Raw genomic sequence first — 11,952 nt, 5'->3', positions numbered from 1 at the left:
TTGATGAATAAGCAGGATAGAACTTTATTTTTCAATAAACCTTTTTTCCTGTGACAAGTATCACTTGTAAGAGTGTTATATGTATATAAATATATAGTGTATACATCATCGGTAGTACCATTGCAAAGTTCACATTCATACATTAAATTCTGCTCTTGCACATCATGACAGACCTATATTACACTGAGAACCGGTTCTGTGTTTGATGGGTGTGTGGTGCATGTGAGTGTGTTATGTACATTTCGATGGGTGTGTGGTGCATGTGAATGTGTTTATGTGTCTCTGTGTGCGCGTTTGGAACGTGTGCGTACATACAGTGGAAGAATCCTCGGGGGTGAAACCACGCAGGTGATGTGTGTCTGTGTCAGCCTATTAAAGCTCTATTGGAGTCAGTGTTTGGTCCAATCAGTGTCACTCTCAGCTTCCAAATGACTAATGGGGACTAAAGGCTTACACAAACCTGCTGTGTATCTGAATCTTTTCTGAGTGTGTGTCTGTGAATGAGCGTGTGTGTGTGCGTGTCTGTGTGCATGTGTGTGTGTGTGTGTGTCTCTGTGTGTGTGTGTGCACGTGTGTCTGTGAGCGTGAGTGTGTGTGTGTGTGTGCAGAATTTACACCAAGGACAGAGCTAACACAAGGCCAGCGTGTTCAGCATTAGAGAAAAGAACTGTAGGAACAGGAAATGCCTTCTCAAAAAGACGTCACATTAATTCAGCTTTAAGAGAGCTCAGGATTTACTCTTTGATACTTAAAAGCAATTATTTAGATGAGACTTTTAGATCTCAAACCTTGATAGATGAAAGAATGATTCAAAAATTATATCTGTACATGCATTACTATTCATAGACCAGGATTAGAGATCAACATTCATACTCTGCATTGAATTTAAAACAAATAAACAAATAAATACAAGTACAAATGTTGACTTAATCCTGGCTATTTGTACCATTGCAAAACAATGCACATTTGTGTGAAACCAACCAGCAGTATTTCTTACGCAAAAACTACTAGGCCAGTGCATATTCCACACATTGTGTGAAATGTCTACAACAGTTAACATGAATGTTTTTGAAAAGAATAAAATGCTAATATTGATTCACTGAGTTAAACTGATTCACCATCTTTTCAGGACCACTGTAAATAGCCAGAGGCACTTAGTCAGTATTATGAATTACTGGTATGTATTCAGTCGATGTTAGTCCAGCACTCAGTAAACTGTATTTGGATTCCAACCATCAGCTGCGAACCAATACTGCGCTCCTGTTCTGCATTTCTGCTGAGTGTGCTCATCTGAAAGGGATGAAATTCTAGACTGCTGTGATCCGGTAGTAAATATATTTTGGGACCTTTCCGTTATGTGATGGTAAACCTAACATTTCCTGATAGTACTGCCTATTGGCTATTGTGCTATTGGCTGTGTGTGCGTGTGTGCACGCATGTGTGCATGTGCGTGTGTGCACGTGTTTGGGGGGGGGGGGGGGGGGCAGTACAAACTTGTGAGCAACTGGTGCCTTTAAACAAGTTTAAACAAGCTGACATGACACTTGTGTTTTCTGGAAAAAGTGTTCACTGGAAAAGTGTTTGCTTATCCGCACTTGCAACTCTCACTGAACTTTCCTGATTTCTACACACAGCACACATACACACTTTACAATAAATGTAGGTTTACGGGAATATCTACCACTTTGGGGGAAAACACACAATACTGAGCCTTGTAAACTCTTGCAGAGTTCCTAAAATATTCATCTGTGATAACACTGAAAATTTGGAAATTTGTTTTCACAGGCTACTGCTCACTCTGGTAATGCCAGGATAAGTACTTCTGTTTATCTCACTGTATTGTGTACAACAGGTAACCTATATACAACAGGTGCTGCTGGTATTAAATTCAGAAACAAAAAAAAACAAGACCAGGTTAAAACCTAGTACATGGCTGGACCTAACACACGTGATCCGGCCGACCAATGGTGTGACTTCTTCACTCACTCAGTCACTCAATCAGTCAATCACAGACATTCGCGTTTGTAGGGCTGGCCCCGCTGTTGTGGTCCAACCAAAAAAGAAAAAAGTTGAACAAATGGTACAGAAAGTATCCAGAATGACTTGCAAGGTAAGAACTTCTCTCTCAAAACTCCGGCCCGGCTTAAACTGTACCAAATGTAATGGTATTCTGAGGTTTTGGCACGTATCTGTACACTATGCCAATGTTTTACAGTGATGACTGAGGAACAAAAAGTTTGATGCACAAGCAGAAAAAAAATAATAATAATTTTTAAAAAATTATAATAATTTAAATGCAAAACATACTGATTTCACTTCATAGACTGCACACCCTGCTCAGATTTCATTTTGCAAATAGTATGTTTTGATTATTCATACATAATTAAAATCTTTATATTGGCCTTTTAGACTAATAGTGTGCTTTCATTTGCCAGAGCCAAATGTGCCAGAGACATGTGATAATAGCAATAACCTGCTAAGTGAGATGAAACCGAACTCATCCGACCCCAGGAAGCCGTCCAATCACGGCTCACACCTCTGGCGGCATCACAGGAGCGAGCTTTTCCCACTTCCTCACAAAGTGAAAATAAAAAAGATGTTTTCTTTCACCTCTGAGCTCCAACTGTAGCATTGGGTTCATGGAAAAAAAAAAAAAAAAACCCTAATTGACTGCAGTTCCCCCTTATTTTCTGGCAGCCTTGTTTCTCGATGATTTTTCCAATGCCTAGAACATGACATCACTCACACTACACAATCCCACATTGGAAGAGCATAAGCAAGCCTCTTCAAAATGGTGACCAAAAGCAGCCTGTTATTTACATTTTAATCTACATCGTCCTCCGCAGCGGAAAGAATCTAGGAAATATTGTGCTTCTGCTGTCGTACACCGATAACGTAAACGCTGGAAACCAATGTGCCGACTTTCCATCTCAAGGCACCACCAGCACTCGCTTGGGGGACATTTTAACATCTATTTTCTAACCCCCATAACTGCTGTCCCGGTGAGAACAAGTGTTAGGTCTGCCATCTGAAAACTGACTAAAATCCGTCGGATCCCAGACGGACTGCAAAATCACAGGTAATGTTCAAATGTCAAGGTCCTTGTCTTTATGTTACTTGTAATGCCAAACATACTGGATGTACTATATACATACACGCACTCATGTATAAGCCTGTACATTGCTTGAATGCGTTCAGTCCAAATGTGTATATTTGTGGATGGTGAGTGCAAGGTGTTATTATTACTATTACGATTATGAATCCCTTGTTCCCAGTGTGCACTGGGCAATGATATCTGCATTACTGGGGAGCTAAGGTTCCTCAGCTGTGGGTTTGTGCCAGACTGGCAGGTTCTGCCAGGGGTCGGTTTGTGCTTTTCTGGGGCCCAAGCGGAGTCAGAGGGGTGGCTTGGCTGCCCCTTTAGTTCCTTCAATTACGGGACCCCGGCATCGGGCCAGCACCGAAGCCCCCAGAAGCGGGACCTCAGCCGAAATAAAGTAAACACAAGCAACCTCCGGATCGCCCCCGTCTCAGACTCACGCTCACACCCCTATACCCAAGTTAAAACCCATCAGCAGATTTTTACACTCACACTCACACTGATATACACACATTAAAACCATCAGCAGAGACTCTTATAAGCGGGGATAGGAAGGGAGAGGAACAGGCAGAACATGACCGATTCACATCAAAGGGAAGCTAAAAGCTAATTCTGTTATGTACAGCATTTTGAATTGTCACATTATTATTATTATTTTTTTAAATATGTTATTGCTTTCTTGTATGAAATTTGGATGTTTTGGCCGATTGTGTTTGTGATCCTGTCTCATCATCGCCGTGACGACTGTAATCAGCTCTGCAGAGTGCAGTCGTGTGCTCTGAAGAGAATTCGCTGGGCTGTCGCTGGGCTGTCGCTGGGCTGTCGCTAGGCTGCCCGCCAGCGAAGCCGCACAGCCTCTGCCCAGGAGCACCACTGACACAGCAGGCTGCAGCCCCGCGATCCACCAGAGGGGGCGCCTGTGCTCGATGGGACCCACTGAAGCCCCACCTCTCCCCCACCCAGAGGGGTGGTGCCACACATGCCGTTGGCACAGTAAATATTTTGATTAGGGGGCACTGGCGTGCATCGCTGCACTAAACCACAGGTGCCACTCGAATACAGTCACATTTTTCCAGAGGAGGCACCTCTACAATACAGCAAATCAAGTTATACTTTTTGGCTGGGAAGCTATTTGTTCTAAATAGACAAGCGCGACAAGCAATAATCATTAGGATAATCATTCAAGACAGAGCAAATGGGAGCCTTTTAGGGTTACGCACAAGGACATGGTTAAGTCTATCCTAAACTATATCATACAAAGGGTTCAGTGTTTCCTTCAAAAAGCAGGGATTGCAGCAACCGCCTTGACGGACACCACCAAAACAACGCCGCGCACTGAACCAGACTCCGCCCACCTCCTCCTCCTCTTCTTCTTCTTCTGTTCGCGGGAGGGTTGTCATCCCCGCTTTTCCCAAACATCTGTTTACAGACGCATCGAGTTTGGAGATATAAAAAAAAAAAGAAAAAAAAAAGAAAAGAAAAACAGTGATGGCTGGCCTGTTTTTGAACTGAAATACCACTGGCACCTTAAAGTCTATGTTTTATTTGTCCTCTGAAGTCTTCTGGGGGGCGGGGGGCGGGGTGCGGAGGAGGACACGAGAAGGCCCGCACGGACATGGCTCCGCCCCTCCTACAAGGCCCGCCTGTTCTGAGCGCGCTCACTCGAACCTCTCGTAGTTCCTCGTCTGTCTCACCCGTGGGACCATGTCGACCAGCAGCCTGCAGAACACAAGATCTGTGGTTCAACTGCAGTGTGACCAAGAGAGGGCGCCATTTCTGCAATCCCGCATCAGACTGCGCTGCTCTACACCGGAGAGGCAACCCATGAGCACGGGTTTAAGAACAAACTTATAAGAATGAATGAAATCACTTTTGTGCACACAGTAGGGATACACAAGCACTTATTGTAATCTGTATCATTGTCCTAATGTTGTAGCTTGTGCTTCCCCCTAGTTTGACTTCGCATAGGTTAGGTCAGAATAATGTTCACTGCGTGAACTGGACTGTGTTTCTGGCTATGACTAAATGTACAAAATGAGTATTGTACCTTATCGAACCAGCGTTTTGTCGTTGTTCCAATGACCTTGATATGCACTTTTGTGCGTTGCTTTGGACAAAAGAGTCTGCTAAATAAATGTAATGTAAATGTAATGCACAAAAGGCCTATTATTTGAAATTTAGATTTTGCTGTATGTAAGTTGTGTACGTGTGTGCGTGTGTGTACGTGTATAGTCGATATGTGCGCGCGTGTTCGTGTGTGTGTGTGTGTACGTTTATAGTAGATATGTGCACGCGTGTTCGTGCGTGTGCGCGAGCTGTGACACACACACTCACTTGACTCCGTAGGCCAGGATAATGAGCCCGATCAGGACCCCTATTGTTCCGTCCAAGTACCACACCGCGGGGTCGTGGCGAAAAACCTCGGCGCTGACGAGAATGGAGAACCCCATCACCCCCCCGACCAGGGAGTTGAACCCTGCCGGAAAAAAAAAAACCAAGACAGGGGGGCAGGTGAGACGGGCAGAGGGCGCAGGGTCATGTGATCAGTTCCCCGGGGGGGGGGGGGGGGGGGGGGGGGTAACCTTGAGAAAGGTATCAGCTTGCCTGCCCCTCAGATGTTCCCATGAAAACAGAATTCATCTTAAATCTCAGCAATGTACACGAGCCACATTAACAATTTAATATATTCTGTACGAGTACACACGCTAAATATACACCATGCAGCCTGTGTGGCCAGCAAATCCATTAAAAGGGTGAGAAATCAGTTCCTCTATTTTCATTTGTGATATTAACAAGTTAATAACAACTCATGGCGTGAAATCTAAAAAGCATGTTGCCAGGGGAGATGAACTGGTGTGAACTGCCCCTGCAGTGCAATAATATAATGCAGAGTAAAATAAACCTTTTAACACCTTTTCCTTAAAAATAAAAATAAAAATAAATTCTCATTTCATTATGATACATCTGAAGCACAGCCAATCTGCATCTCTCTCCAACCCATTTGGCACAGTTCAATTAAAGGACATGATTGACAGCAGGATGTGTTTGTTGCTAAGCAATTATTTTTTCTCTTCTGAAAAAGAGCATCTTCCTGTCTAAAACGTCCATTCCAGGAAAGCAGCGCCTGACTGCCTTCCACAGCACAGATCAAACGCGCCGCACCAACAAAGTCCCGGCAAGGAGCAAGAGGAGTTTCACTTTCACAAACCCGCAGAATGCAGCCAATCGCAGTCAGCCCTGCAATAATGCTCCGTTTTGGGAGAAGATCTGTGTGTTTCTAAACAGTGTGAAGTATCAAAAAAGAAAAATATCCTGCTGATTTTTTTTTTTTTTTTTTTTAAATCTTGTTTTAGCCTCCCAAGCCAGATAGAAAAGACTTTGATGAATTTTACATGAAGCAGCCCTGTCTTCAGCCAGTGCACAGAGAGACTCTGAACTTCTGCTTGGAGGCCAGATTTAAGGGTGGGGGCGACATCAGTCACAGTTTTTTGGGGGGGTTGGTGTTAGGAGGAGACAGCAGTGGGCTTGGCCAGAACCGCTGCTGCTGGAGTGACAACAGTGAAGGGAGGAGAGAGAGAAACAGGATGTGGAGAGGTAGCAGAACCATCACATATCCTCTCTAAAGGAGAGAATCACTCCTCAGAAACCAAACCTCCCATGAATAACCTGGACAAGGAAAGCGCAAATATCCAAATTCTGGTCATTTTAAGCATTTTTGTAATTTCATCCATTCTCACTTCACCGTTCCGTTAAATGACACTTTAGCATTTAGTATATATTCTAAATCCACAGTCATTTTCAGATTACCTTCACCCCCACATACAGTCCATTTCTACAGCTGGATATTTGACTGAAGCAAATCGGGTTCGAGTACTTCGCTCGAGGGCACAACAGCGGAGCCCCAGCTGGTAACTGAACCCTTTGAGCTAAAAGCCCAGTTATCTACCCACTGCACTACACTGACATCCTTATTTTCAGCAAGCGCTATGATGGGAAATATGCTCGCCATTTTGTCCTGGGGGGGGGGGGGCAGTATCAGTAAAGCAGCTGTGTACAGCACATAGCTCAACAGCAAAAAAGCAGATCTCATCGCAAGTGCTTATCTGCCATCTAAGAGTTTACTCGCCAACAGATCTGGTTTGATAGACGGTGTGTGGAGGGGTGGTGTGGTTAGGGCGCCATCTGCAGGCGGAGATGGAACAGTTTAGCTGGTCTGCAATCACAGCTGTTCACAACGAGCATGATTCCTCTCTCTTTATCTGCTTCTGACAGCAGCGAGACCGGGGGGCTTGAATGAGACACACGCTGGAGCTATATAGCGTATTCCCTTCTATTGTGTGTTGTTTGTTTGTACGTACCTATTGAACGCACAATAAAGCCTATGTGCCTCTGTGGTTTGTGGGGATGAGGAACAACCGGACCTTGCTTCTAAGGGGCTAATAGCCTCAGCCAGTCCAGCTCTGGTTAGCGGTCAGCCTCTTCCCCTCTTCCTCTACCCACCACCCAACCAACCACCCACCCACAAAAGCTCCTACGACAGAATGAAAGCTCCACCGTTTTAACAGGCACACGTTCCATAACCCCCCACTTTTTTCATAGTATAAGAGATGGAGTCGAGACCGAGAGAGTTGTTACAGTGCTTGGCGCAATACCCGGAGGAAATCAGCCTGAAAAGTAAAATAAATAAATAAATAAAATAACATGTTATATGATTGCTGTGTGAGAGGAGGAGGAGGGGGGGGGGGGGCGGGTGGAGTGTGATAGACTGAGGGAGGTGATAATGAGATCTTCTATGGAAACAAGCTCAGGAGACCATCTGTGACGTAGCCGTACCACACACACACACACACACACACACAGCCTCACGCAGCGCTTCCCCATCCCACGGTTCGTTTTCTGAACGATGGCAACTAGCGTTCCTCACGTAGACACATCTCCCCAGCGTGTGACCCTTCTCTCTCTCTCATTTACCCAGAGTGCTCTGAAGCTGCACTGCTAGCCTCGATGGCATCGCCATGGCGCGGCGGTGGTCGCTGCCGATTGGCCGGCGCCCCCCCTCGGTTACGTACCGTCCGTGACGAGGGCCCGGCTGGTCAGAACCCTCCCCAGCATGAACTTGAGCACGGCCAGGATGATGCACATGAGCCCGCTCACAATGGAGACGCTGAAGAGGAAGTCATCCTGACGGAGAGACGGAGGGGGGGGGGGGGAGGGAGAGATGGAGGAGGTAGGGAGAGGGAGAGTGACAGAGTGAGAGGGAGAAGACAGGGAGATGGAGGGGTGAGAGAGAGAGAGAGAGGGAGGGAGGGTAGAGAAAGAGTACAAGCTTTAAGGAGGTTTCTGCTTCTCAGCAGAACTATTAATATTAGACAATAAGCCTTCGCTGCAGAGAAGCCGCCTCATCACAAGAAAAGACATGAAGTAGGAAAGCACATTCACTCTCCTTTCATATCCAGTTAGTGTACTTGTCTCACTCCAATATTGCTTAAATACCACTTAGGATATGACAAAGATTGCAGGGAAAGTGCCTGTGCGTACACAATCACAGGCTGTGCTGTGAGGTCTGTATACGGCTGTGTCCCCAGGCTACATCTGCATTCAAAGTTTGATCTTCACATTTTCACTGTGACAGCAAAACAGCAGCTGACTGCATGAGAATCGAGTTTGTTTCCCATCTGATAAAACATTCTCTTCCACGAAGAAAGTCCCCGTGGAGAAGTGCGCCCCAAAAAAGAACACAAAACACAATTCTCCCTTTATTATTTCTCCACTGCTTCTCCTGTATTCAGTCTTTGTTTACTTCCAGGATGCAGAAAAATGTCAGAATCCATCACTACGGTAACGCGCCCCGTGTCCCAGATCCACTCAATAAGATAGAATTCATGCAAGAATTCATGCAAAAGGTCCAGATGTGATACTGTAATGTGAGAAGGCATCTGTGTTGGAAAGGGGGGGGGAGGGGGCAGAGAGGAGGTGGGGGTGGTGGCAGAGGTGTCTGTCTGTGAGGGGGGAGGGGGGGGGGGTGGTATCATGTGAGCCTGACAGGTCAGGTGGTCTCTGCTCAGTGACCTCTGTTCACACCCCCCCTTCCCCCCTCTCTTCTGACTAGATGAACTAATGAACCTCTTCAATATAGCGATCTCACATCAAATCTAGTGGGGAAATGCCACTGGGGGAATCAGAAGAAGAAGAAACAAGCTGAAAATCAGAGAAGGGTAAATTAAGAAGAGCTCTCATTTAGTTCCAGGTTCAAAAGTGCTTAGTTTTTTTATTTTATAAAAACTGTTCTGCATTCACTGGGGTCAATCTGTGTCATTCATGTAATTCCAAATGGTTTGAATTTTTAAATATCAGCTATTATCCCACATTGTCAGTAAACCATTTGCATTTGATTTCATATCGCACATTTATACAGACTTGAAAATTGTTATTTAATCTCAATTGTTTTGTAGGGTCTGGCTACGCTTGATTTATTTTTCAGAAACACCTCATGCTTCCCCCCTCATTTATTGAAAGCCTTGAAGTGCCGAACATAATTGCAGTCTCTCATCAAAAATGTCTGGGTTTTGCAAATATTATAGGCATAATAGGCATGACATATTTATGAAAATACATAAATGGGGGGTAAAAAAAGACCTTTAATTTTGGTTTAAAAATGAGAGCATTTGTTCTCCAGCTTAAAATTAAAGCATCAGCAGCATCCCCCCCCGCCCCCCCCCACCCACCCACCCACACAGCTATTTGAGAAACCAATTTCCCACCTCCTTCATTTTTAATCAGATGCTGGGCCTGGGCCCTGCACCCCCCCACCCCCTCCTCCTTCCACCTCCTTCCTACGGGACTAGGCGAGACGTGAGCAGAATTGAGCGCAGTCCCTTCAATGCCCAAATTCAGGATAAGAGACCTTGACCCCCGGCAAAAGGGCGGGGCCCACAGGGCACACATACACCAAAGTGAGGCCTGAAGGTCACAGGCTTCACCTGCACATGCTCAGAAGGCACAGCTCACACAGACAGCTCTGTCGAATTTGATGCATAGTCCTGGGGCGTTGGGGTGCAATAGAATCCCCCTCTCGATTCACTTGCGATTCCTCCCAATAGAGAATATTCATAAATCAGTATGGATGTGAGCTGGGGGTTAGGAACACAGAGTGGGGGGCGGGGGGAGGGGTGTTGAAATTGTGTTCGTATTGGCTTGGAATTGAACATGTCGCAGTATTGATGTTGATTGATCCATTTACACCGGCTAGTGTTTCAGGGGCTTACAGCTTTATTGTTAAGGAGTTCCATGCCAAAAAAAAGGTAAAGTGCATTGCTGCTTTTGACTTCAATCCATCCATCCATCCATCCATTATCTGGTACCGCTCGCTTGGTGCAAACCAGGGTCACAGAGGCAACAGGGCAAGCAGAGCAGCCCAGATGTCCCTCCACCCAGCAACACCCTCAACTCAACTTAGTTGGCTTAAGAATGTACTGCATTTTAATGTTCCATAGGCAAAAAAGAAAAAAAATACAGGCAGTAATCTACCTGAAGAAATACCATGGCAACTGAACTCAGCACACAGAGAAAGTTGGAAGTTCACCTCCTATGGCCACAGTATACTGCCATGAATCTGTACCATGAAACAGAATCTGAAATGGTTTATGAAATTTCTGGTAGCATGTCATTGAAGGCAGTCTGTTTTTACAATCAATGGCTAATAGGTTGTCAAGCCATTTTGAAAAAGCTCAAAATAATGCGCATGATGATAAAATACTTATAAATACATAATATTAATGAACCTCTCTCCTAAAAGAACAAAAGCACTATCAACGGTGATATACTTCAAGGCTTTTGCGGGTTAAATTATTAATACGCCGCGCAACGCAATACATCAGACGTGACTTTACTGCTTCTCGGAGCGGCCATTTTGTCCGAAAGCTAAGCCTTCACACCTGCTTCTCAGAGGTTTTAAGATTCTCGCCTCCAAATGAGCTCGCACTTAAAATGGGCTTTAGTAAACTCAGCGGAATGCTTGATGTTCCCCCCCGTTTGAAAAATCCCCTTTCCACTTAAAGTGCATTCACCCTTGCTGCTGCATATGCATCAAGGGGGTAATGCACGTGGCGATGCTATCCCTGAGAAACCCCTCTTAAATTGCTCATTTTCACCCATTCCAGCTGTTTAGCAGATCCTGTGAACATTTCTGCAAGCCTTAAAACTTAACTGCCTTTTGTGATCCCTGGAGCAAATGAGATCCAATCGTAAATCTCTCTCAAAGTCGTGCTGCAACTTCAGTGGTCCGATTATGTATCATTGCAGCACAAGCACAATTAATAGCGTTTAATAATCAGCATTAATGTGAAATGATTTGAAAGGCAGAGGGGGGAAAAAAAATAAAGCTATATGTGAAGCTAACCTCCATGTACTGGCTAGCCTCTTGCTCGTGTCACACTTACTCATGTTTGGATGGGCCAAAAAATAAAAAATAAACCTTAGTCACTGTCAAATCAAAAATAAAACAGCACTTAGACATGCCATGCAACATTACTTATAAGAATAACACGATTAGAGAGGCGTCTTCAGTGTGCAGTTTGGGTTCACTAGTGCTATGGGCGGAAGTGTAGTATAATGGGTAAGGAACTGGTCTTGTAACCTAAAGGTCACAGGTTCAATTCCCAGGAAAGACACTGCCGTTGTACCCTTGAGCAAGGTACTTAACCTGCATTGCTTCAGTATATTTCCAGCTGTATAACTGGATACAATGTAAGTTGCTCCGTATAAGAGCATCTGTATGTAAATGCTATGTAAAATGGTGTGTAACTCTGGATAAGAGTGTCTGCTAAATGCCTGTAATGTAATGTAATGTAATG

At 44.9% G+C, this 11,952-nt stretch overlaps 1 protein-coding gene across 1 annotated transcript in view; it reads right to left on the bottom strand.

Annotated features, from left to right (window-relative positions):
• LOC118214400 (transmembrane protein 163-like) overlaps nt 1-11,952 on the bottom strand; it is a 57,730-nt gene continuing 45,778 nt past the window's right edge. The window contains exons 6-8 of the mRNA XM_035394326.1: nt 8,170-8,281; nt 5,435-5,576; nt 1-4,819 (exon numbers count right to left, since the gene is read on the bottom strand). Coding sequence (XP_035250217.1) covers nt 4,759-4,819; nt 5,435-5,576; nt 8,170-8,281 — 315 coding nt within the window. The 3' untranslated portion in view covers nt 1-4,758. The remainder of the gene's footprint in view (nt 4,820-5,434; nt 5,577-8,169; nt 8,282-11,952) is intronic.

This window comes from Anguilla anguilla, chromosome 15, assembly GCF_013347855.1.
Source record: "Anguilla anguilla isolate fAngAng1 chromosome 15, fAngAng1.pri, whole genome shotgun sequence".
Lineage (NCBI taxonomy): Eukaryota > Metazoa > Chordata > Actinopteri > Anguilliformes > Anguillidae > Anguilla > Anguilla anguilla.
The sequence above is the reverse complement of the archived record's forward strand: the minus strand, read 5'-3'. Positions and strand labels throughout refer to the sequence as shown.